The 24,837-nt window shown below is 53.3% G+C and overlaps 1 protein-coding gene across 6 annotated transcripts in view; it reads left to right on the top strand.

Moving 5' to 3' along the window:
- Positions 1-24,837, top strand: part of SMAD3 (SMAD family member 3) — a 127,085-nt gene that overhangs the window by 85,887 nt on the left and 16,361 nt on the right. For 3 of the 6 annotated variants that reach the window (XM_068964438.1, XM_068964434.1, XM_068964436.1), the window contains 4 exons: positions 13,817-14,010; positions 14,198-14,329; positions 15,587-15,661; positions 19,018-19,068. In XM_068964438.1, coding sequence (XP_068820539.1) covers positions 13,817-14,010; positions 14,198-14,329; positions 15,587-15,661; positions 19,018-19,068 — 452 coding nt within the window. Of the gene's footprint in view, positions 1-409; positions 433-13,816; positions 14,011-14,197; positions 14,330-15,586; positions 15,662-19,017; positions 19,069-24,837 lie in introns of all 6 variants that reach the window. The other 3 variants (XM_068964437.1, XM_068964439.1, XM_068964440.1) reach the window with 3 other exon arrangements.

Genomic DNA, 24,837 nt, shown 5'->3' with positions numbered 1-24,837 from the left:
ATGACCCCAATCTCATCAGTCCCGCAGAGAACTTCTGGTGCAGACAGAATGATCACAGGCACAGGGAGCTGGGTTTGGGGTGTGATCCCAGCTTACAAAGTCAGGCACCACTTCTTGCTCATCTGGGCAGCTTTGAGCAGGTCACTCAATGTCATGTGAATCTTTTTCCTGTAAAATGGGATTGAGGAGACCCACCCCAGAGAATCCCTGTATCCAGGGAGATGATGAATGAGAAGTGCCAGGCTGACACCTGCTCTGAGGTGGAGATTGCTTCTGTTTCCCCAACCTGTGCCCATGCCCAGAGTATTTCCATAGCCCACAGGTTCTCAAGGAACCTAGGGGAGTGACTTTGCCCCCTAGGGGACCGACTTTGCCCCCTAGGGGACCTTTGGCGATATCTGGAGATGAGTTTAGTTATAGCTGGGAGGTGAGGTACTACTGGTATCTGGTGGGTACAGGCCAGGGATGCTGCTAAATATCCTGTGACACACAGGACAGCTACGGCTCCTCTCCAGCCCGACATAGAGTGATCTGTCCCCAAATGTCAGGAAAGCTGAGGTTGAGCAGCTGGGGTGAGGAGGGGACTGGGCTTCCCTTACTCACAGCCCAATGTTGCAAGATTCTTGGTGTACATGTGTTTTACAGATGATTGTAATGAAGTGAACTTTCTCCAGGTCAGCCTCCTTCTTCTGTAGAAAATGCACACCCTGTGCGCATCCTGGGGCCCTTGGGAGGAGGGAGGCCCTGAGGTCTAGATAATGTGTTTCCTGTGGGATCTACCCCCCCGCGGTAGATCTTCCTTCCAGGGTTTGCCCAGGGGGTCCTCACGCCTCTGGGGCTCACACTCGGGCCCTATCTGCTTGGAGCACTTGTCCCGGATCTGAGCCAGCCACTCTGGAAAGCTCTCAGCGGGGAGGGGAGACATCAGTCCAGGGCGGGAGGAGTGAGAGCCAGTTTCTGGTCCAGAGCACAGCACAGGGGGCTTCAGCCTGGCATGGGATGGGTTGTCCCCCAGTGTGGCAGCCTGAAGCACCAGTTATTACCCATTGGTAAGTTCAGATGGGAATTGGGTTGTTCTCGGTGAAGCAGTTCAGTGACTGGTATCAGGGCTTGTGAAATTCTGTTTTCAGCTCTTCATAGGCCAACCTAAACTGGAACATTAAAAAAAAATGTGCTTAGTGTACTTAACAGAACTTGCTGAGGACACTTATGAAACGGGCTGGAGCGTGTGGTCGCTGTGGTGGGGTTACAGGGAAACCTCAGTTACTTGGGGACCACCCCCCCACTTCTCTGTACCAGATTCTTCCTTTGTGGCACCAGATGAAAAGAAGGAGCCGATATTGGAAATGTTGCTTTTTATTTAAACTCTAACAACCAACGTAAACTTTGAAAAGATTTGGGGAATAGCAGATTCAATATACCGGAGAAGGCACTGGCACCCCACTCCAGTACTCTTGCCTGGAAACTCCCGTGGATGGAGGAGCCTCGTGGGCTGCAGTCCATGGGGTCGCTAAGAGTCGGACACGACTGAGTGACTTCACTTTGACTTTTCACTTTCATGCATTGGAGAAGGAAATGGTAACCCACCCCAGTGTTCTTGCCTGGAGAATCCCAGGGACGGGGGAGCCTGGAGGGCTGCCGTCTATGGGGTCGCACAGTCGGACACGACTGATGTGACGCAGCAGCAGCAGCAGCAGATTCAATATACAGCTAAATTTCTTTTTGTTTGTAACAGGTTCTTCTAATGTAACTTTCAGAAGCTTGCACTGATGGGACAGAAATTATAGTGCACATCCTTCAGCTAGACCAAGTGCTCAGGCCCAGTTTTTAAAAAATATTTGTCATCCTGAAGATTGAGAACTCCGGGCAACTTAAGATTCAATGCAATAAAGAAAAATTATTAATATGTTTTGTTGCACTCAGCTTACTGAGGGCGAGTGTGGACTCATGTTTTTCAGACTGCATCAGCAGCGAGTTCTGGCTGCTGTGAAACAGCAGCTGGGCGACCACCTTCTTGCTCTGTGTTCACTTGCTGGGTGACCTTGAAGTGCTTGATCTATGAGGCTTGTTTCCTCAACCACAGAAGGAAGGAATTGGCCAGGCTGCTCTCAAGGTCCTCAAGCCCCAGCTGTCTGCAGCTCTCCAGAGTGGGTTTTCAGGTGGACAGTTGGCCAGGGCTTAGCTGGCCAGGAGCGCTTCGTTCTTTAAATGCTAGACCTCTGTGATTTGTCACCTTAGCTCGACAGCTGACCCCTGTGTGGCATTTCTGCCTGGAACAGAGGATGCTTCGGTTTTGTCTGTGGGTGTCTGTGGGTGTCTGTGTGTGGGTGTCTGTGTGTGTGTGGGTGTGTGTGTGTTTGTGGCTGTACTGGATCTTTGTTGCTGCTCATGGGCTTTCTCTAGTTGCGATGAGTGAGGGATTCTCGTTGCAGTGCCTTTTTGCAGAGCGTGGTCTCTAGGCACTCGGGCTTCAGTAGTCGTGGTGCTCAAGCTTGGTTGCTCCTGGTAGGTGGGATCTTCCTGCACCAGGGATCAAACCCATGTTCCTTGCATTGGCAGGCAGAGTCTTAACCACTGGAGCACCAGGGAAGTCCTGGTTTTGGCAATGGGAGAGAATCCTGGGTGAACCCCTAAATCCACTGGCCCTCTCAGCAGGACTATTTGCGGGGCTTTCATATTTGCTGGGGAGAAGGAAATGGCAACCCACTCCAGTGTTCTTGCCTGGAGAATCCTGTGGATGGAGGAGCCTGGGGGGCTGCTGTCCTTAGGGTCACACAGAGTCGGACATGACTGAAGCGACTTAGCATGCATGCATTGGAGAAGGCAATGGCAACCCACTCCAGTGTTCTTGCCTGGAGAATCCCAGGGACAGAGGAGCCTGGTGGGCTGCCATCTATGGGGTCGCACAGAGTTGGACACAACTGAAGCAACTTAGCAGCAGCAGCAGCAGCAGCATATTTGATGCTCTGTCAAACAGTTGTCCTGGGCCATCCTTGGCACGGGAGACGGAAAAGAACATTCTGATACTTAGATATGAAGGAGAGGCAGAGCAGCAGATCTCGGAGCAGACCACTGGTGCTCAAAGGCCAGGCGGAACCAAAGGAACTGTTACTACTCAGTGAGCAAATTTAAAAAAAAAAGAAAAAGCTGGTCTCTGGAAGAAGCTAGAAAGTTTAGTTGTGTGTATGTATTTTAAGTAAAACATGCTTCACCTGAAGTATTAACAAATTTGCTTTTTGTTCACTACTTCTGCCCTGGTGCCTGAGATTTGGTGGGTATTCAGTAACTCTTTGAAGATGGATAAGAAGTCAGTTTCCCTGGTAGGGAGGGAGCATGGGACAGCATGGGAAAAAGCTCTGTTTACCCCACCCTCCATTTCTGCACCCGGGTCTGGCTCTGAGTTCTGGCCCTGCTCCTGTACAAGTTACACGACCTTGGTCAAGCCCCTTTAGTTCTCTAAACTCAGGGAAGGCAGGATGCACTGGGGTTGAGCCATCTTTGTATTCTCACACAGTAGCAGTGTGCCCGGGCTTCCTCGGTGGCTCAGCTGGCAAAGAACCTGCCTGCCGATGCAGGAGATGCAAAAGGTGCAGGTTAGATCCCTGAGTTGGGAAGATGCCCTGGAAAAGGAAATGGCAACTCAGTCCAGTATTCTTGCCTGGAAAATCCCGTGGAGAAAGGAGCCTGGCGGGCGACAGTCCATGGGGTCGGAAAGGCCTGGACATGGCTGAGCCACACGCACGCACGTGCAGCCCCGCGTACCGTTCGTGCTGCGACTGGGTCCCGGTGTGTTTCTGGAGCTATGTGCTCTGCTCCTGATCTCCCAGCCCTGTGTCCAAGTCTGCCGGTTTCATGCCGGCCCCCAGATGGCTGTGGGTCACAGATCTCTGGGCACAGGGATGTGTGGGCCCCGGGCCTGCCTCTCTGCCCGAATGCACTGGCGGGCTCCGCTTCCCCATCAGCTCTGGACTTCGGCATGTCCGTGTCCTTGGCTGTGGCCCCCACCACCATTCTGGGATGCTTTACAGGCCCCACTTGGAGCCAATGGGAGGAAACCTAATTTCCTGCCACAGGAAATGGTTCAGCTGGTGAAGAATATATTTAAGGAATAAAACCTCTGTCAGAGGAGCTTGAGAGCTTGCTGGAGAAACTCTTGAGGGTCTCTCATCAGGAAGCCGCTGGGTGTGGGACAAGACCTCAGCCCAGAGGCGGACTGTGCTCTTAGCCCCAGCAGCTGGTCTTGGGCCATGCCGAGAAAGGACTGGGTCAGAGAGAGGGGCAGGCTGGAAATAGACCCTTTTCTGCAGTGGAGCGTGTTTATGGTAACATCAGCTCAGAATTAAGACTTATTTATTGGATTTACTTAAAATGGGCCCGGTGCCCTGTAAGGCTGGGAGGGTGTGTACCGGACCCGTGGACTAAATTAGATCCAGTGGCTGAAACTCCCAGTTCACTATTAACCCTTTGGTGAGCATTACTGGGGGTTTTGAGTGGAACAGAGGGAGAGAATACCAGGGCTAGCTCTGTGCAGCCTTGAGCCCAAAGGAGTAGTCGGTGATGCATAAAAGGACATGAATGAGATGCCCTCCTCGCCGTGAGGTTGCCCAGAAGCAGGGCCATGAACTAGATGACTGCTTCTTATTTTGAATATTTGTTGTGTGTTTATTTGGCTCCACGGGCCTTACCTGTGGCACGTGGGATTTCCGTTGCAGTCTGTGCACTTCTCTCTAGTTGAGGCACATGGGCTCGGTAGTTGTGGCACACTGGCTTACTTGCCCCATGGCACGTGGAGTCTTAGTTCCCCGACCAAGGATTGAATCCACGTCCCCTCACTGGATGGCAGATTCTTAACCACTGGACCACCAGGGATGTCCCAGGTGACTTATTGAGGATACTGCCAAGCCAGACCGGTGGTCATGGGCTCAGGAGCTGGAGAGAGTGGTGATGTCTCCCCACCATCAGGCCTGGCCTGGCAGCCAGGAGACCTGCTCTGCAGCTGGGTGCAGACAGCTGTGTGGTCCTGGGAGTGGGGGCACCTTTCCTCTCAATGGAGTGAGGCGGGACCATTATGAGACTTGCCTTATGACCCAGCTGCATCTCGGTGAGGCTGCTCTGAGATAAGGAGCGCGAGAGTCTTGCGAAGACTGGAAGCAGCAGGCTGCCCAAGGCCTCGCTGTGGGCCCAGGTGGCCCGGGGAAGGGGCGGGGCCTGCCAACTCGAGCTCCTCCTGGGGACCTTTCTCCTCCGGGCGCTGTCATAGTGATGGGGGTAGTAATAGTGATGCTACAGAAATGACAATGGGTTGACGCCATGTCCTAGCTATTCGCCGAAAGCTTTCCCTGCAATGTCATTTAGTCCTCCCAACAATGCTGGATTGCTGAAAGGGGCTTATTTAAGATGAAAGATCATTAAGACCAAGACATTAAGCAATCTGATCAAGTTTACACAGCTATTGACCAGAGAGTCCGTATTTGAATCCAGGTTTATCCCAGTCCAAAGCCCCAAAGTCCTTTTTTTTTTTTTTTTAAATTGTAGTATATTTGACATACAACAAACTGCATGTTTTTCCACTGTACAGTGTGGTCAATTGTGACCTGTGTATATACCTGCAGAACCACCACCAGGGATAAAACCAGCATATGACCCAGCGATCCCGCTCCTAGGCATATATGCTGAGGAAACCAAAATTGAAAAAGATACACGTATCCCATTGTTCATTGCAGCACTATTTACAATAGCTAGAACGTGGAAGCAACCTAGATGCCCATCAACAGATGGATAAAGAAGTTGTGGTACATATACACAATGGATATTCAGTTCAGTTCAGTCACTCAGTCGTGTCCGACTCTTTGCGACCCCATGAATCGCAACACGCCAGGCCTCCCTGTCCATCACCATCTCCCGGAGTTCACTCAAACTCACATTACTCAGCCATAAAAAGGAACGCATTTGAGTCAATTCTGATGAGGTGCATGAACCTAGAACCTATTATACAGAGTGAAGTGAGTCAGAAAGAGAAAGATAAATATCGTATTCTAACACACATATACGGAATCTAGAAAAATGGTCCTGAAGAATTTATTTACAGGGCAGCAGTGGAGAAACAGACAAAGAGAACAGACTTATGGACTTGGCGAGAGGGGAGGAGAGCGTGAGATGTGTGGAAAGAGTAACCTGGAAACTTACATTACCATATGTAAAATAGATAGCCAATGGGAATTTGGTCTATTGCTCAGGAAACTCGAACAGGGGCTCTGTATCAACCTAGAGGGGTGGGCTGGGCAGGGAGATGGGAGGGAAGCTCAAAAGGGAGGGGATATATGTATAGCTATAGCTGATTCAAGTTGAGGTTTGACAGAAAACAATAAAATTCTATAAAGCAATTATCCTTCAATTAAAAAAAAAAAAACTACCGCCAGGAGTCAAGGTACCAACCATCACCTTTATTCCTTGATAAGCTCCCTATCCCATCCCCCTCCAACCGCCATCCTGAGGCAACCGTGGGTCTGCTTGCTGTCATGCAGATGTAAGGTGGCACTGTCCCTTGACTTTACTGTATATGATGTTATACAAACAGAATCACGCCTGCCTTCTTTCACTGAGAATGATTGTCCTTCTATTCATGTTGTTCGTATCAATGGTTCGTTTTTTGTTGCTAGACTTTTCGCATGGCTCTTTCAGTTTGTTTGTTCATTCACTTGTTGAGAAGCACTGGGTCCTCTCCAGTTTGGGGCCTTTATGAATACAGCTGGGATGAACACTCGTGCACACGTGTTTGTGTGGACAGACGCCTTCGCTGCTCTCGGGTAAGGCTTCGGAGTGGACCGGGTGGATCACATGGTGGGTTTATATTTTGAACTTTTATGAAATTTCTAAGCTGTTTTTCGCAGTAGTTGTACCATTTTACGTTCCCACCAGCAACATAAGAAGTTTCAGTTGCTCCGCAGCCCTGCCGGGACGTGGCAGTCGTTGCAGTAGCAGCTGTTCTAGTAATGATGGAGTGGCATCTCACTGTTTTAGTTTGGACTTCTCTAATGACTAGTGATGTCAGGCATCTTTTCATCCTCCTCTTTTTTTCTTTTTTTTTTTTTTTGCCACATTTATATCTTTTTGTGTAGTGTCTGTTCAAGTCATTTACCTGTTTTGTTTTTTAATTGTTGGGTTGTTTGTTTTCTTATTAGTGAGTTTTCAGAGTTCTTTATGTGTTTTGGAAATAGGTCTTTTATCAAATATGTTGGTGCTTTAGTCACTAAGTTGTGTCTGACTCTTGCAACCTCATGGACTGTAGCCCACCAGGTTCTTCTGTCCATGGGATTTCCCAGGCAGGAATACTGGAATGTGTCACCATTTCCTTCTCCAGGGGATCTTCCTGACCCAGGAATTGAACCGGGGTCTCCTACATTGCAAGCAGATTCTTCACCAACTGAGCTACAAAGGAAGCCCCATCAAATATATTCTTTGCAAATATTTTCTCCTAATGTGTGGATTGTCTTTTTTGTTCTCTTAACAGGGTCTTTTCAAAGACCAGAGGCTTAGGCTTTGATGGTGTCCAGTTCGTCAACTTTAAAAAAAGTTGGAATATGTTTCTGATGTAGTATCTTTGCCCATCCCAAGGCCACAAAGATGCTGTCCTCTGTCTTCTTCCAGAAGTTGCATAGTTTAAAGCTTTATATTATGACCCACCTTAGTTAATTTCTGTATAAGGTACAAGGTGTAGATTGCATCTTATTTTCCTCGAATATGGCCGGCCTGTTGTTCTGGCACCATTTGTTGAAAATGGTCTCTCATTTCTCTACTAAATTATCTTTGGACCTTTTTCAGAAAGCAGTGGATCATTATCTATGGGCTGTTTGTGGACTCTACGAGTGTCCATTGATCTGTGCCTTGATTATTGTACCTTCCTTGGTTTAAAAAAAAATTATACCGTTGAAATAATTCATGTGTGTAGTTTAAAAACTCAAGAAGTCCGTGAAAACCTCAGTCTCTCTTGATTTTCTAATGAATATTCTTATTTTTTATTTCCAGGAATGTTTTTCAATAGTTTGCAAATGTTCCTGTTTTAGGATTCCTGTGACTTGTCTCCCTGAGAGTAGTTTTTGTTCTGTTTCATTCTGTTTGGAAGTTTTTTTTCTGCTCCCTACATTGTCTCAGACTTCTTTTTTTCTTCCCTACTAAGTCTGTCTCCGTGGGGATTCCGGATGTGCGTCTCTAATAGAGAGTGCGGCCCTGAAAAGCTGAGTGCCTGCTGGTGTATGGCGATGGGAGGGGCCTGTTGGCAAATGGGCTTCCCTGCAGGGCAGGCTTGCGGGAACTGGGTCGTTTTGTTGGGTGATCCCCAGATGTCAGTGTTGCAGGCCTTTTCTCCTGGGCTGAGCTGTTTAATTCCTCTACAGGTGGGAGTGGGGGCACGGGCCTCACTGTTAGTGTCCTGGGTGCCTGGTGAACAAGGGAGCCTTCATGAAATCCTGCTCTAACCCTCGTCTGACTTCACCCCCAGCTGTGCCCTGTGACCCCATCCAGAGCCCTGCTGTCTGGATCAGTTTCCACAGAGAGCAGACCTGTCTCTGGCAGGCCTGGGGAGGTCCTGTTTGTGGGGAGGCTGGCAGGGAAGGAGCTGGGACCTGCCAGCCTCTTCTGCAGACTTGAGCCCCATCTTCCTATTCTCAGCCGAGTCTTGACATGTGTGTGGTGCCTCCAACTCCTGAGTCTTCCCAGGTTTTGAGGCCCAATGGGAATCACTTCTGTTGGCTTCCTCTGATGATGCTTGGTCTCAGCTCGCGTCACTCTGCTAAGTCTGTTCCCATTTGGCCAGCTGCTTTCCAGTTTTGTCTGATCTGCTCTTCTACTCATTGGCTTGGGCAGGACAGAGAGAAATGCATCCATCCAGTTTGTTGTATTTGACCAAAGACTTTCCTAGTCTCTCCCACCCCTGCCCCTCCTCCCCTCCCCCCTCCCCTCCCCTTCTCTTCCTCCCCTCCCCCTCTCTTCCTCCCCTCCCCCTCTCTTCCTCCCCTTCCCCCTCCCCCTCCTCTTCCTCCCCTCCCCCTCCCCCTCCTCTTCCTCCCCTCCCCCTCCTCTTCCTCCCCTCCCCCTCCTCTTCCTCCCCTCCCCCTCCTCTTCCTCCCCTCCCCCTCCTCTTCCTCCCCTCCCCCTCCTCTTCCTCCCCTCCCCCTCCTCTTCCTCCCCTCCCCCTCCTCTTCCTCCCCTCCCCCTCCTCTTCCTCCCCTCCCCCTCCTCTTCCTCCCCTCCCCCTCCTCTTCCTCCCCTCCCCCTCCTCTTCCTCCCCTCCCCTTCCTCCATCCCTCTCCTTCCCACCCTCCACCACTTGCCTCCTCTCTCTCCTCCACCTCCCTCCCATCCTCTATCCCTTGGCCCCCCCCCCCCCACCTCCCGCCCCCTCCCATCTATCACCATCCCCTTCTCCTCGCTCCTCCCCTTATGTTTGGAGCTTTATCTGCAGGTAGACAGCCAGGATCCTTAGGCCCTGAGAAAAAAACAACCCATGTGACCCAGAAGGGGTCGGATGAGGAGTCAGGATGCTGAGGTCTCTGCCTGCCAGTGTGATGTGCCTTCTGCCCTCCTTGACTCTCCTTCCCCGCCATCAACTACCCAAACCCATGAGGGCTGCACCTTCACATAGCATGTGCAGGCCTTGTGCGTCCACGGCCTCCCATTTCTGCCCACTCTGCGCTTTGCAGGCCCCCGAGCAGGTGTGGGGCCCTGGGTCACTCTGGGTCTCTGGTTCTGCTGTTAGGGGTCCTGGGGGTTAGGCTATTAGGGTGGCATGTGGGCACCCCTCTGCGCAAGGAGTACCCAGAGTTTCCTGTCCCCGCCTTCCCTGCTGAGGCCCAGGCCCCGTGCATGGCTGGCGGGTACGTGGCCTTCTGCTCGCTCCCTCAGGTTGTCCATCCCCTGGAAAGGGGGACCCTTCTCTTCTGTTGTCCACCAGCACCCTCTTCCTGCCCTGTATTACTATTTTTTAAATTTCTGTTTTGTAAATGGGTTTTTTGTATCATTTTTTAAGATTCCATGTATAAGTGGTATCATAGAATATTTGTCTTTCTGTGTCTGACTTACTTCATTCAATATGACCATCTCTAGGCCCATCCATGCCACTGTAAATGGCACTATTTTGTTCTTTTTTATGGCTGAGTAATACTCTGTTGTATATAAACACCATTTCTTCTTTGTCCAGTCCTCCAGCCAATGGACGTTTTGCTTGCTTCCATGTCCTGGCGATTGTAAATAGTGCTGCATTAAAAAAAGCGCCTTCTATCAGCTGGGTGGGGAAGGGGGACTCCCTGCACAGCCTCACTCCTTCCTGCTAATCTGAGCATCTCTCCAAGGACTCTCCATGTGGAGGCTACTCCAGGTGTTCAGCTGTCTCTCTTCGGGGGATTTTGGCAAACACTGAAGAGGGAATGTGGCCACGTCCCTGTCTGTGGGCACACAGTGGCTTTTCAAGACAATAGGAACAGCTAAGTCCTTCTCTGTCCCCACCAGTCACCTCCCACTCCCCTTTTTCTCCCCCTCAGCCCCACAGCTCACCTCACTTATCCAGGGCTGACTTTGGAGAGGGTCCGTCGTGGTGTGGAAGAATAACACTCATTGGCTGGTACTTCACCAAGGACTTTGTTTTAAATAATTTTATTTATTTATTTTTGGCGGTGCTAGATCTTCGTTGCTGGATGTGGGCTTTTGCTAGTTACGGTGAGCAGGGGCCACTCTGAACTGTGGGCATCTCATTCCAGTGGCTTCTCTTGCTGGATGTGGGCTTTTGCTAGTTACGGTGAGCAGGGGCCACTCTGAACTGTGGGCGTCACATTCCAGTGGCTTCTCTTGCTGCAGAGTATGGGCTGTAGGGCGTGTAGGCTTCAGTTGTTGGGGTGGACAGGCTCAGCAGCTGTGGTTCCCGGGCTCTAGAGCACAGGGTCAATAGCTGTGATGCACAGACTTAGTTTCTCTGTGGCACGTGGGATCTTCCCAGATCAGGGGTCAACCTGTGTCTCCTGCATTGGCAGGCAGATTCTTCACCACTGAGCCACCAGGGAAGCCCCCAGAAAGCACTTTTGAGTGGATACTGAAAATTGCGTGAGGTCAAGTGCAGCAGTAGGGGGAGAATGTTCCCATTTTACAGATGAGGTAACTGAGGGGCCCAGAGACCTCAAGACTTGCCCAGGGTCTTACAGGCGGAAGAGTAGAACCTCATCTTGACCCCAGGTCTCATGACTCCACATCTGGCCGTCTGCCTTCCACGTCTCAGGGGCGAGTCCCAGGCTGTCTTCTCTCGTTCTGCCTGCTAATTACTGTTTTGGGGCTGTTGGGGTTCCTTGGTGTGGGGCCCCACAGGAGGGAGGTAATTACACCCTTGGAGTTGCCCTTAGTCAGCGGCTCCCCGGCAGCCCCTGTGCCATAGCCCGGCTCTGACCCCTGTCCCTCCTTCCCCCTGGGCCAGTGACTCAGAGAGTTTGCCTGGATTCCTGTTTCTGTCTCTTTGGTTGGTACTTCTGGTGGCATCTGGCAGGCCCCTCCCTCACAGTGTCCATAAATTCCATTCATTCAGGAAAACAGGTACCCTCAGTCGAATGGGGGCAGGGAGAGAGAGCTTTAAATGCCTCTCCACCAGCCCTGCCCAGCCATCAGAAACGACCTGCCCACTGACCAGTGGGGTCCAAGGATGAGCCTTCTTGTAGGGAGGGCAGTACTGCCTTTGGGGGCCTCTCTCTATCTATAAGAGCATCCATCAGCATCCCCTCTTTTCTTGTGCTGAGGGGCATGCAACTTGGCTTACGGGATCTTAGTTCCCCAACCAGGCATCGAACCTAGGCTCTCGGCAGTGAAAGCAGGGAGTCGTCTAACCGCTGGGCCACCAGAGAATTCCCCGTCTCATCCACTCTTGACTCTTCCACCACCACTGCCTCCAGTCTGCTTGTCCCACAGCCAGAATTTCATACACGCACGCACACACACACTCTTCCCACTTACACACCTCAGAGGGTTCCTGTGGCTCTTGGGAAGAAGGCAGAACCAGAGTCTGAGACCCTGGGGAGGCAGCCCTTCCTGCGCCCCAGCCTCCCTCTCTGGCACTCTGGCCTCCGTCTGGTCTCCCTCCCCATTATGCTTTCCGCCTTCTCAGAACCTCAGCACATGCTCTCTCTCTCCCCGGAATGTCCTCCTCTCAGCCCCCTTTGTCTGCTTACTTGCCTTTTAGACTTTCTGGTCAACCACCATCCCCTCGGAGATGCCCTGTCTCGCCCTTCAGTGAAGCATCGTCCCCAGGGTCATATGCGCTCGCAGCTCCCTGCTCTTTGCTTGTCATTGTCGCTGACCTGATTAGTAGGTTAACATTGGCCTTGCCCATGGAAGCTCATGGAAGCCGGGACTGCTTTGTGGCCTCTTTTCCTCTCTCTCCCTCACTGCTGTATCCCTCGTGCCACACAAAGTAGGAGCTCGTGAAATACTTGTTAGAATAAAGCATTCGTTTTTTTTTCCTTCTTCTTTGTAATTTGGCTGCACCAACTTAGTTGTGGCATGCAGGACCTTTAGTTGATGGCATGCGGGATCTAGTTCCCCAACCAGGGACTGAACTCGGGCCCCCTGCATTGCAAGCATGGAGTCTTAGCCACTGGACCACCAGGGAAATCCCTTGATAAAGAATTCTGTGTGTATGGACTCTCCTCACCCGTCTAATCCTGGTTGTCCCTGAAGTCTCGCATCTTTTCAGAAGCCCCTTGTCTCCCACCTGCCCCTTGGCTGATGGTGCTCCTGCCATTCGAGCTCCCCAATCGTCATGGCCTATGGCACTGCTCCAACTTTCCTTTGGGCCGATGACCCGGGGATTTTAGAGGAAGATTCTGATATAATGGGTTGGGGTAGGCTTTCTGGTTTTGCCTTTTAGAAGAGCTCCTATGGACACATGCCACTGGTCCATCAAGGACCACATTTTGTAGCCTGGGCGGGGGGATGCGGTGGGCACCAGGTCAACTGCTCAGAGGCCAAGTCACCACAGAAGACATGGCTTGCACAGGGACAGGACACTGCCGTGGGTGGTGGGTTGGGCCGAGCTGGGCTGGGGACTGAGGCAGAACCAGGCCTGGAGTGGGGTCGCAGCTCTGCTCACACACGACCTTGTAGGCCTGAGCTCTGAGCTAGGGGACAGCTGTGGACGGGGCGCCTGGGCCACCGGCAAGAAGCCCGCACACAGAAAGGGGCTCCTGAGAGGCCTGCTGTGTAGGGCCTGACCAGTTCAAGTTCCCTTTCATGTCCCTCCCTCGCTCCCCACCTCATCACAGACCCCAGCTGAAACGGATTTTCCCCCTTGTTTTCCTGTGTATGAGGAGGGAACTGGGTGAGCCTGGAGAGCCGCTGGGGACGGGCTGCGTGCTGTCATCCTCCTCGGTGGCATCACTGTGGTCCTCATGTCGGCTCCTGAAGAGCTCCCGTCTTCTAGCTCAGCCCTGGCCCCTCTGCCCACCTCCGCCTCGCCTGGCCTTTGCAGAGCACAGTTCAGTGGCGTTCCCTTCAAGGTTGGGGAGGGTAGTCATCCCGCAGCCTGGCGGCTCCGGGGTCTGCTCTGCTGGCCCAGGAGCCTTCAGCCTGCTGGGTGGGCCTCTGTTCTTCTCCTGGACCCCTTCCAGCACGCCCAGAGCTTCTCTGATTTGCAGGCCCTCTGCCTGCGAGCCAGACAAGTGCTTGTTGTGGGGGGAGCTTTCTGAGTCTCTGCCAGGCTCCCAGGAGCTCGGTGGGCTGGACTTGGGGCAGAGGCAGGCCGGATCCCCTCACTGTCGGTTTCTGCTCCTCCTGTCTATCCTGGCAGGTCCCTGGATGGCCGGCTGCAGGTGTCCCACCGGAAGGGGCTCCCCCATGTCATCTACTGCCGCCTGTGGCGATGGCCCGACCTGCACAGCCACCATGAGCTGCGGGCCATGGAGCTGTGTGAGTTCGCCTTCAACATGAAGAAGGACGAGGTCTGCGTGAATCCCTACCACTATCAGAGGGTAGAGACCCCAGGTACGGCCTCTGTGGGGTCCGCAGGTGTCTACCGGGCATCCTTCTCCTCCGCCTCTTCCTCTCCCCCTCCCGCCGCCCGCCCCCTCTTCTTCCTGAGGGCGGGCCTCTGGTGCATTTGGGGGTACTGGGGCTTAGGTCCAGCCTGGCATCCGCCCTGACCCTCCTCCGCTCTGTCTCCTCTGCACAGTTCTACCGCCTGTGTTGGTGCCCCGCCACACAGAGATCCCGGCCGAGTTCCCCCCGCTGGACGACTACAGCCATTCCATCCCCGAAAACACTAACTTCCCTGCCGGCATCGAGCCCCAGAGCAATATTCCAGGTAGGCACCCACGAGCAGCAAGCCAGCCCCGGAGGCGGGCGCAGGACGGGCCCGTCACCCCTTCTCTGCACACCCGCTGGCCCGAGGCCCCTGACTCAGACCCGCGTCCCTGTGGGGAGAGGACCCGTGGCCTTGGCTCCCCGCTCACTAATGATGCTTTTCTTGGCATGGAGGAGCGGCGGCGTGACCCTTCCGCCCGGCCTCGGCCTCGGTGCAGTCATTTATTTTGGAAGCGGAAATAGCAAGGCTGTGTTTCTCTCACCACCCTCCCGGCCCCGGGGCTGGAGTTCAGGCAGGATCCCCGAACCCGAAGGTCTGGGGGCTGCAGGGGCAGTGGGCCGAGCTGGGGCCAAGGGCCGGGCAGTGTGTGGAGAACGGGCCCTGTAAGAAAGGCCTGGGAGGGTTCCAACCCGGTGGGAGGTTTTACTCTAAAGGGAGAAGTGGGCTCTGCTGTCAGAGTGTAAATGTTTTTAGAAGCCCGTCATTTACATGCAAATAATGTGTGAATCACCAGAACTCCAGGAGTCCAGGAAAACTGCTTGGCAGTGCTTGGCCAGACCCTGCACTAGGGTAGCTGGGGCAGAGGTGGGCCGTGTTCCTTTCGGAGCCGTCTAGTTTGGACTAGCCTTTGGTCTCGAGTGAGCTCCCCGTGCTGAGGTTGACCGCGGGCTGTGTGCAAGGGTCAGAGCGTTAAGGAAGGACCTGCTTTACAGCCCCGGTCTTTCATCCGTCTCAGGTAGCTCTGGTCCCTGGGGGGTGGGTTGCCTACTCTGTTCAGCAAAGCAGAGACGTCAGTCAGGGCCTGGGGCTCAGTGAGAGGAATGCATGGCAGTCTGCTCTCACGCAGTTTGCATCCCGCGTGAGACGTCCCCTCAGGAGCCGCAGATCTTGGTACGAGGGTAGGTGGTAGAGCCAGAGGGTGTTTTGAGGCAGTTGCCCTCAGAGACAGGTGAGTCTACTGCTGGGGTCGGGGGTGGAGTGGAGTGGGCTTAAACCTGGTCTTGAGGGATGGGGCGAAGTTTAGTGCCACAGAGGCTGTAGAAATAGGCACTTCAGACGGGGAGTCAGACAGTGTGAACAAAGTCCAGAGTGATTCAGGTGGGAACAAGGGAGGATGAGCGCACAAGGACAGCGGGAGCCAGGGGTCCGAGGCTCCCGCCCCCGGCGTAGTGGCATGAATCTGTGAGTTTGCAAAGGGCAGCTCAAGAGCCAAAACAGAGAGGCCATGTAATGAACCACCTTCCTTCCAATTCCCAGAAACCCCACCCCCAGGCTACCTGAGTGAAGATGGAGAGACCAGTGACCACCAGATGAACCACAGCATGGATGCAGGTCAGAGTCTTGTGGAGTCTCTGCTCCTAGTCCTGAGTGCTTGCCCTTCCCCATCCTTCCCTCTGTTCCTCCATCTCGCTCTCTGTATTCCCTTCTCCACACTTTCTCTCTCCATCCTTCTCTCTGTCCCTCCATCCAGTATTTACTGAGCAATCACTATGGGCCCAGATCTGGGATAGAGGAGGAGCCTGAGTGGCTCATGGTGTGTGGGGGAGACCAACAAGACAGCCCACAGTCACCGTGCTGTCTCCTGTATGTCTGCCCTGAGGGAAGCTGCTATGTGGCACAGAACAGGGTTGTGCCGGCCAGCCTGGGACAAAGTGCTGGGGGACTGAGCAGTAACTTGCAGTGTAGGTTTTTCCTGCATTGAGTCTTGGAGGTATATAGGGCTTGGCCAGGCTGCCAGGACAGGCTGACCAGTGTGCCAGGCAGAGTCATGAGGGGCTGTGGGGAGGAGAGCTGGTGAGTTCTGGAGTGGGTGAGAGCTCCGTGTGGCTAGAGCATCCTCCTCCAGAGATAGGAGGGCCAGTCATTCAAAGCTTCAGGTGTAGCCAGAGGCTGACGTGGAGCCCCTGCAGGCTGGAAGCAGATGAGAAGCTGCTGGCAGTGTGATGGAGGGTGGGCTTCATCACCTGAAACAGCTCAGGAGCGCTGGAACAGAGGCAAGACCTTTGCAAGGCCCCGAAGCATCTAATTTTTTGTGATGCCCAAACGTGATCTGTGTGTTCCTGCCGTGAGGCACTCAGCCCAGTCATCTCCAGATGTTCCCGCCTCATTTGTTCTGGGACCAAATTGGCCTCAGACCAGCAGCTTCTGGAATTGAACCCCAGCTGCCACATCGCATGTGCATGGGGTTGCATGTGGTTGGGTGAGGAGGAGGGAGCCAAGCAGATGTTCCCTTCCGACGACGGCAGGCATGCCTTGGGTACGCAGAGCCGTCCGATGTGGCGGGGCCACCTGCCCTGCACATAGCCCAGAAGAGAGTGCAGTTCCCGAAAGAAGGATACAGGGGACGTGCGTGCTTACTGTAAACGTGGTCACTTGATATATAGCCTGGGCATTGTGTCCCATGCCTCCACATACCGCTGATGAGTGGATGACGGTGTGAACCCAGTCAGAATGCACTGGAGATCTGTATTTGATGCCAAGCGCCTGCCGTAAGCTCGCAGCTTTAAACGCTGGCGTGGGAAACCAGCCCCCTGACAGCACCTCTGCAGATGCTGTGTTCTTCTCCTGCTTCCCTCCTCGCTACTCTTCAGGTTTATGGAAGGATTACAGGCAAACCTTCGATATACTGTGGTTTGACACCCAGATAACCACCGTAAAGCAAGTCACACAAATGTTTTGTTCCCCAGTATGTGTAAAAGTTATGTTTACACTGTCTTGGTCTGTTAAGTGGCCAATAGCATTATGTCCAAAAAAGTAGTGTACACACCTTTAATTTAAAAAAACTTGATAGCCCAACAGTGTTAACCATGATTTGAACCTTCAATGAGTCACTATCTTTTTTGCAGTAGTAACTATCAAAGATCACAGATCGCCATCAAAAATATAATTATGATTAAAAAATTAGAAACATTGTGAGAATTTTCAGAAGGGGACAAAAGACATGAAGCCGATGAATGCTGTTGGAAAAATGGTGCCAGTATGTTGGCGGGATGCAGCATTGCCACAAACCTGAGGGTTGTAAAAAAAACAAAGTAGCATCTGCAAAGCACAGTAACACCAAGTCTGCCTGTGCAAACAGGCCAGAGGAGAAGGTCTTAGATGGGGCAGGCAGCCACCTTTTCACCCTCTCGGCTCTTGTGTCTTCCCCTTCGTTTCTCTGTCCTCCCTTCCTCGTCTCCTCCCATAGTGTACCTGTAGGACCCTGTTGTGGACATGAATGTTTACTGAATATCAGCCCTGGGCTTTGTGGACCCCAGCCAGCCCGTGGGTGGGTGGGTGGGGTCTCCTGTTTATTCTCCGCTCTTCACTCAAACCAGTCCAGTTGCTCATGGGCTTGACTTCCCTGCCAGCAGACGGGAGGAGCATCTCAGTTGGGGCCCAAGGCTCTCCCTGTCCAGCCCTGTGTCTCCCCAGATATGTGTGCGTGTCTGTTTAGACCAGAGAGAAGGTCCCACTTCCTGGGCCTCCATGACTGGACCAGCCTGGAACAGGAGACCAACGCTTACTAAGCACCTCCTGTGTACAAGCCGTGGTGGAGGCATATTTGTGTGCACCATTCCGCTTCATTTCTACGCATCACACAGTAGATGGTGTCATTCCCATCTTATACCTGAGGGGAAAAAAATCAAAGCTCAAAGTGTTTGAACCACTTTGCCAAAGACCTATGGCTACGTGGTGCCATGTCCAGATACCATGGAAGATTTGAAAGCTGTGCTTTTTCTGTGACTTTTCCACATCCCCCAGAAGACTGGGTGTGAGGGGTGAGACAGAAACCCATGGTTCCCCCTTGGTCCTCAGGGAGGTCACAGCTGAGTTGAGGGGCAGGAGCAGACCCCCGCTCACAGCTCAAGGCAGCCTAAGCTGAAGGCCCAGTGGTGAGGACTGGAGATTTCAGGGAGTGGATCTGGGTGCAAAGGACTGTCAGTCAGTAAACAAACAACTCTCTGGAGCTGGAGCCCCATTGGTGCAGGGACGATGGAGGGACCAGCCCTGTGTTGCTTTTTGGAAAAGCGATAGCTTGGTTTTCTGAAGGCTGATGCTGTGTGCTCCTTACCCACCCACCCACGGGGAGTAATGAGTAAAGATAATAGAGTAGGAAGAATTGGGTAGTTGGGACTTCTCCCCATGTGTAGCATCATGTTTTACATAAAATGTCAGTCTGGTTGCTGAGTTGTGGGGTGTCTGAGGCAGCTTGGTGAGTTTCCTGAAACCTGGGAATGCCTGCATTGGTATTTGCAGACCCTGAGCTCTGAGAGCAGAGAGGGGTCTGGGCGGCTGCAAGCTTCACTTTCGCTCCTGGGGGCCTGGATCAGCTGGGGAGAGGGTTTTCCCTGCTCCTTTTGTCCCTCTGTGGGGCTCAGTTAACAGGGCGTGTCAATGTGGGATCTGTGTGTGCAGGCTGGGACCGCAGCAGCCGCATGCTGCAGGCTTGGTTAGACGCATCAAACCCTCTAGTTGTGGAAGAGACTCCGAGGTCACCCTCTCATCTATTGGTTGCACAGATAAAGAAGCTGGGACCCGGGGAAGGGAGTGCACAGGCAAGGAGATAGGAGGTTCGGCCTTCTCCTGGGCCGTGGAGGCTCAGCCCAGGGTTTTCTCCCCGCCCCACTGTGATGTACACATCCTGTCATCTGGCTCCCAGGCCAACAGTCTTTTCTGAAGTCTCACAGCAGTGTCTTACCTCACAGGTTCTCCAAACCTCTCCCCGAATCCGATGTCCCCAGCACACAATAACTTGGGTAAGTAGCTCCTTGTCTGTATGATTTGAACCCCCTTTAGCTGTAGCCCTGGCTGGCGCTTGGTGTGGGAAGGAGGCCCTGAAGGTGAGGCTCCCCCCGCCCCCACCATCCGCCCAGCACAGCCCATCAGGTTTCTGCTTACATAGCTTCTGGGGTCACCCACAGGATGGGAAGCCTGAGAAGAGCGGTGGCAGGAAAAGCAGCTGTGGGCCAGGCGTGTGTTTCCCCAGGGAGGCGGTTAGGCATTAGTGAAGGAAAATCCCCTGAACCTTGTGCTGTAGAAACACAAGGGTCTGTGGTCGGCGAGCATCCGTGTGTGGTTTGATGCAAAGCCATGGGCAGCGCTGCAGACTGCAGCCCCCAGCTTTTGGGGACTTGTTTCAGATACACTTACTTGGATTTCATCTGAGCACCTCATCTGACAGTGATGTCATTTTTATTTAAAAGAGTACCATATAAGGAATTAAAAAAAAAAATACAAAGTTACCCATAATCCCTCCACCCTAACACAAATGTGTCTGTTTTATCTTGGTCATCTGATGTCTTTGGATCAAGCACATATATTTGTGCTTTGCCTTTGAGATAATACTTCATATTCAGTTTTCCCCTCTATCTTCTGTTATTTTGTAAACACAGTTCCATGCTTAGATGTCTCATTGATCATCTTGCATTATCTCATGATGTTTTGGAGCGGCTGGGCCATCATTTCCACAACCTTCCCTCAGATGTTTGATTCCTGGGAGATTTGCTTTTCTAATCCAGGAGCATCTTTTGGCTTCAGTGTGGGGCCTGCCAGAGGGCTCAGAACAAATGAAATATTTGTTCAGTTCTCATTTAGGGGCATTTTTTTTTCTGAGTTGGTCTGGTAGCTTTAGAAAAATGTGAGTTTGGTTTTATTCTGGCCTGTATAGCTGGGGCTTGACTTGTGGCTCAGGGAGAGGAGGAACTAATATCCAGACTTGGTGAATCAGAGTGGCTTGGCCTGGCTTCTGTTCCCAGTTGTTCCCAGTCCTTGACTGATAGCATCAGATGAAGAGGCATCATTTGGAGTGTGGGAGCTGCTTAAAAACCCTGACAAGTGGGCAGTGTGAAATGTGACTGGGGGGTCTGTTTTAGCATCTTTGGGAACATACACCATGGTATTATTTTACAATGTGAAAGGACTAATGGAGTTATTAAACATAAATGCTGAAGGCTGGAAGCTCACGTTAACCTGAAGGCCGTGACTGTGAACTTCACTCTGCGGTTTCTGCTTTGGAGGATGACCCCTCTGACCCCACCACGGCAGCCCTTTCAGTCTACAGACATGAGCTGCTGCTTGACCTGGCAACCCCACTGCCTGACTTTGTGGTTCAGACTGAAAGTTGTCCTGGGTGGGTGCTCGCTCTGCATTCCCCTTGAGATTGTGTAGACCAGGATGACAGCATGTCCTTGAACTTGGCCCCAAGGCAGAGTGCCCGACTGGCACGATCCTCCCGGCCTGCAGCCCTGTCCCTCAGCCTCTTGTCTGAGGGTCAGGAATTCTGAGGCTGTCTCTTCCAAATGAAGGAACAGCCTCCAAGCCCGGTGGACAGAGAGGGGTGCCCCTCTGCTGGGAAGATGTGGATGGGGGCACGAGTCAGCCGACGAGTCACGAAGGACTCATGGTGAGACTCGGGTGTGGACAGGCCCGGCTTCCTTTCTGCTTCACGAGCCCTTGAACCCCAGCCTTCACCCACTCAAAACCATCGATAGGACCCTGCAGTCTCATCGCCTTGGCATCAGGGCTGGATGGAGATGAGAGGATGGTGATCATAATGGCTAGCATTTCTTGAGAACTCGCTGTTTACTGAGTGTTGTTCAGAGCACTTCATGTGTGTTGGCTGAATCTTTGTGACAACTAAATATGGTGGTGTTGCTATAATGTTTCATTCTGTGGAACAGGAAGCCAAGGAACAGACTGGTTAATGTATTTGTCCCATTCACACAGCTGGGAAATGGGGACCTCAGGCCTTGGGTATCCAGAGGTTGTGCCCCCACATGCAGCGGGATCCTGCCTTGCTTGGTCAGCTGGACCAGCTCTCCCCTTTCTCACTCAGTAGAACTCGGCTCAGGGAGGGAACAAGTGTCAGATTGAGGGTCCTGGTGTCCCATGTCGCCCCTGGCGGGGATCCCTGCCTGCTTGCCTGTCTCTTCCTCACTCAGCCATTTGCCGGCACTTCCTGCTTGGTGTCTGTATGCCAGCCCAGGTAGGGGAATTCAAAGAGGAGCCCCAGACCCTGACATCAAAGTGTGGTCAGCCTTGTTGGGGTAAATAAGCAGGACTGTAAATAACCTCTTATATAAAACAAGAGGCAGGTGCAGATGAAATACCCTGAGGGCTTAAAGGAGGGAATGGTGGCATTCCAGTGGGGACATCATGCCGGGTGGTCAGTGTCTTCTCCGCATTTACTCATTCATTCGCTGAGTTCCTAGTACGTACCGATGCTGGGGGTCCAGAGCTGAAGACCCTTAAACGTTCGCTGTCTGGTGGAGTGGCTGGCGGTGTCTGTCTCCGGTGATGCACTGGGCCCAGCACACACAGGACAGGGGAACTGTATGAGCCAGGCAGGACCAGCCACCACACAGCCACCACCCCTGCATTCCTCTTTCACGGCCACACGTCCCAAACCGCAGCATGCTGGTGGGGAGACCTCAGAGGTGTGGTGGCCGTGTGAGCTGGACCTTGAGGGACAGGCAGAATTGGAAGGCAGGGCTCTGCCGATGCAAGGACTGGCATGCAAGGGCGTCTGGGGATGGCTGGCAGCGTGGTGGGTTGGCTTGTGGGAGGCACAGTGGAGATGAGGCTGAGGGGGCTGGCAGGGCTGAGAAAAGAGTGCAGAAGGCCACACTTCTGTAGCCCCGTCTTGCCTACAGGATAAGGCAAGACTGTGGGTTTTGAGTTTGGGGCACCTATCTGATGGTGGCTTCATAGTGATTAATCTGGCCACTATGTGAAATTTAAATTTTAGGAGAAATTGCTGGGGCTACCATCCCTGCCCCACCCCTCCCAAAAAACCCACTTAGGAAGCTGTAGCACTGGAGGAGGCTGAGATGAATGCTTTAGAGATAGAAATGGAACAGGAGAAGGCATCTGCGAGCACCATGGGCCTGAATCAGCAGCATTTATTGACCAGCTTTAGCTGGGAAGACCCGGAGGCTTCCGTGTCACTGCGGCCGGAGCCCAGGAGATGGGGGATGGGGTTTGGCATGGAGGGTGACAGGGAGGCGCCTCTGCTCACCTGAGTCCAGGAAGCAGCGGGACAGCCAGGAGAGAGGCCTCGGCTGGAGGCGCAGCTTCAGAGCCATTAGCACGTGTGAGATAGCCTTGCCCATAGTGGGGTCAGAGACGTGGTTTTGTCATCAGGTGAGTTTGGAAAGCCTGTCCCGTGCTCGCTCGGGCCCCCAGGGCAATCGCAGCATAAATGCAGCATAAAGCCTCCGAGAGTCCTGCAGAAAGGAGGCCTGGCTGGTCCAGCGTTCCTCCCAGGGACCCGGCCACTGTCGAAACAGCTCTTTCTTAGGATCCCATGGACCATTCTATAGACCTCACCTGGGAAACACTGACAAAGGTTTGGCTGAAGTCCTGGGAGTGGATGGAGAGGGAGCCCCAAGGATGGACTCACGAGACATGCCTCGGGAAGAGGCTCGGGGGTCAGGTGGAGGATGGGGCCCAACAGAGGGGAGAGAGGTGCTGAGGGCAGGGGGCGGGCAGGTTCTGTGGAGATGCCAAATGAGGTGTAAGAAGGGAGCTCCTCGGGGGTTCAAGGGCATCCTTTGGAGAGCAGGTGTAGGGAGGAGAGGGGGCTCCAGTCCTCGGCAGTGGGTTGCAGACAGATAAAGGCGGGGCTGGGGCAGCACACAGCCACCACCCCTGCATTTCTCTTTCATGGCCACACGTCCCAAACCACAGCATGCTGACGGGCACACGGAGAGTTCCCAGAGACATCTGGGCATCTCAGGACACCTATTAGTTCTCATAAAGAAGTTATTATACAAAAAGAAAGCAGGCATAGGACATCTGGCTACTTCTTCATTTCTTTCCTGCTCCAGGCAAAAGATTGAGCCTCTGGCCACAGTGAAGCCACTTGGGGTGCCTCATGGGGGAGCCCCAGGAGTGACTGAGAGCCAGCTCAGCCTCTGGCCAGTGGCAGGCTCTGGGGAGATCCCAGGGCTTTGTTGTGCGGGGAAGGGATGTGAGCAGGTGAGGTTCCTGTTATTACACATTGTGCTGCATGAGTCACCTGGAATTTCCTAAGGATTTAGGTCAAGGATTGGGGCAAATGCATGGGGGTTGGGGGGGGGGAGGTGGAGAGAGATAACGAGCCAGATCCTGCCTGTGAGTAAGTTGTTCTTTGCTTTAGAGTGAGACATCTCTGGAGAGGCTTTGACTGGGGGAAGTGAGGTACCAGGGGGTGTCCAAGGGCAGGAACTGAGCTGGAGTTGAAGGAGGTGATGGTTTCCCAGAGGGCCCTGGATTGAGGCTGCCTTCTTCTCCTGCTGGGAGAAGGGGCCCTGGTGGCCAAGGTCACAGGAAGACCCCCTGATCCCTCAAGAGAGGGCAGGGGACCCCCCTTACAGCCCAAACCTGATCCCAGGTGTCTTTTCCAAGGCCTTGTTGAGCTCTCGTCTTCCATAAGCTCGGGACACCACAGGCAAACGTCTTCATGGCAGGAAGTCAATTGCTGGCTGGACCGTCAGACTCCCGGGCATCCGTCCAGCTCTGAGACTTTCCGTTGTTCTTGGTCTCAGTAGACTGGTCCTAGGTTGATAGAGCAGGGGTCCTTTCTTGGTAAAAGTGGGCTTGTTGCCTAATCCTTCCCGAGACCAGTTGGAATTGGTGCCCAGCTGCTGGGATGACTGTCCTGGGCTGGCGGGGACCTGACCTTTAGGTAGGCAGGTGGCTCAGACACCAGGGGAGAGAGAATGTTTTCACAGCCACCTGAGCTGGGCCGTGAAGGTCGTGTCCCAGCAGATGAGGGGGACGAGCAATTCAGGCAGTAGGAAGGTAGGTGGGGCCTAGGGTGTGGAGTCTCCTTCCACAGGGCCCAGACGGAGGCGGGCGCTGGCGCTCTGACCTTCAGCTCCGCTGCTCCGGCACGCCCGTTCCTCACCCACTCCCTGCGCTTGACGTATAGCGGAAAGCTAATTGCTCCACTCGGGCCTCCCCGCTTTCCTTTCCCGGATTTGGATCTCTTGCACGTGTTTTTAATAGGCATCCCTTAATCCAAGTGTAGCCTTCTGGGTTTTATTCTGTTTTCTTTCCCTTAAACAAAACAGAAAGTCCATGCCAGCTTGGAATTGGGCTCAGAACCAGAGCCAGCCAGTGTGTTAGGCTGGCAGGGGGCCAGTCGAGAATTAAGTGCCCCCTGCCCCTCGAGGAATCTGGCCCTCACCACAGCAGGGGGGGCGGGGGGGCTGAGAGCGGCTGGAGCGGGAGGTTCCTGCGTCTGCAACACCTCTGCTGCAGGAAGAGGGATTAGCGCAAACTCAGCAGTCTGACTGGGAGCAGAGCTGTGCGGAGGGGAGGCCTTGGGCGCGCGCCGTCAGCTGCCACACCAGGTGTGCAGAGCCCTTGGCCTGGGGAAGCGAAACCGCTTTCCTTGGGGCAGGTCACCCTGCCCTCTCCTCCCGGAGGAGCCTGTGAGCCGCTATGTTCAGAGTTTTTACCCCCAGAAGCAGCCTTATGTAAAATTGCTTCTGCATTTATTGCGACCCTCTTGAATCCAGGGTGGGTTGGCTGACTGTATT

Source organism: Capricornis sumatraensis, chromosome 2 (genome assembly GCF_032405125.1).
Source record: "Capricornis sumatraensis isolate serow.1 chromosome 2, serow.2, whole genome shotgun sequence".
NCBI classification, from domain to species: domain Eukaryota; kingdom Metazoa; phylum Chordata; class Mammalia; order Artiodactyla; family Bovidae; genus Capricornis; species Capricornis sumatraensis.
Note: the sequence above shows the minus strand (reverse complement) of the source record. Positions and strands in the feature narration are given on the sequence as shown.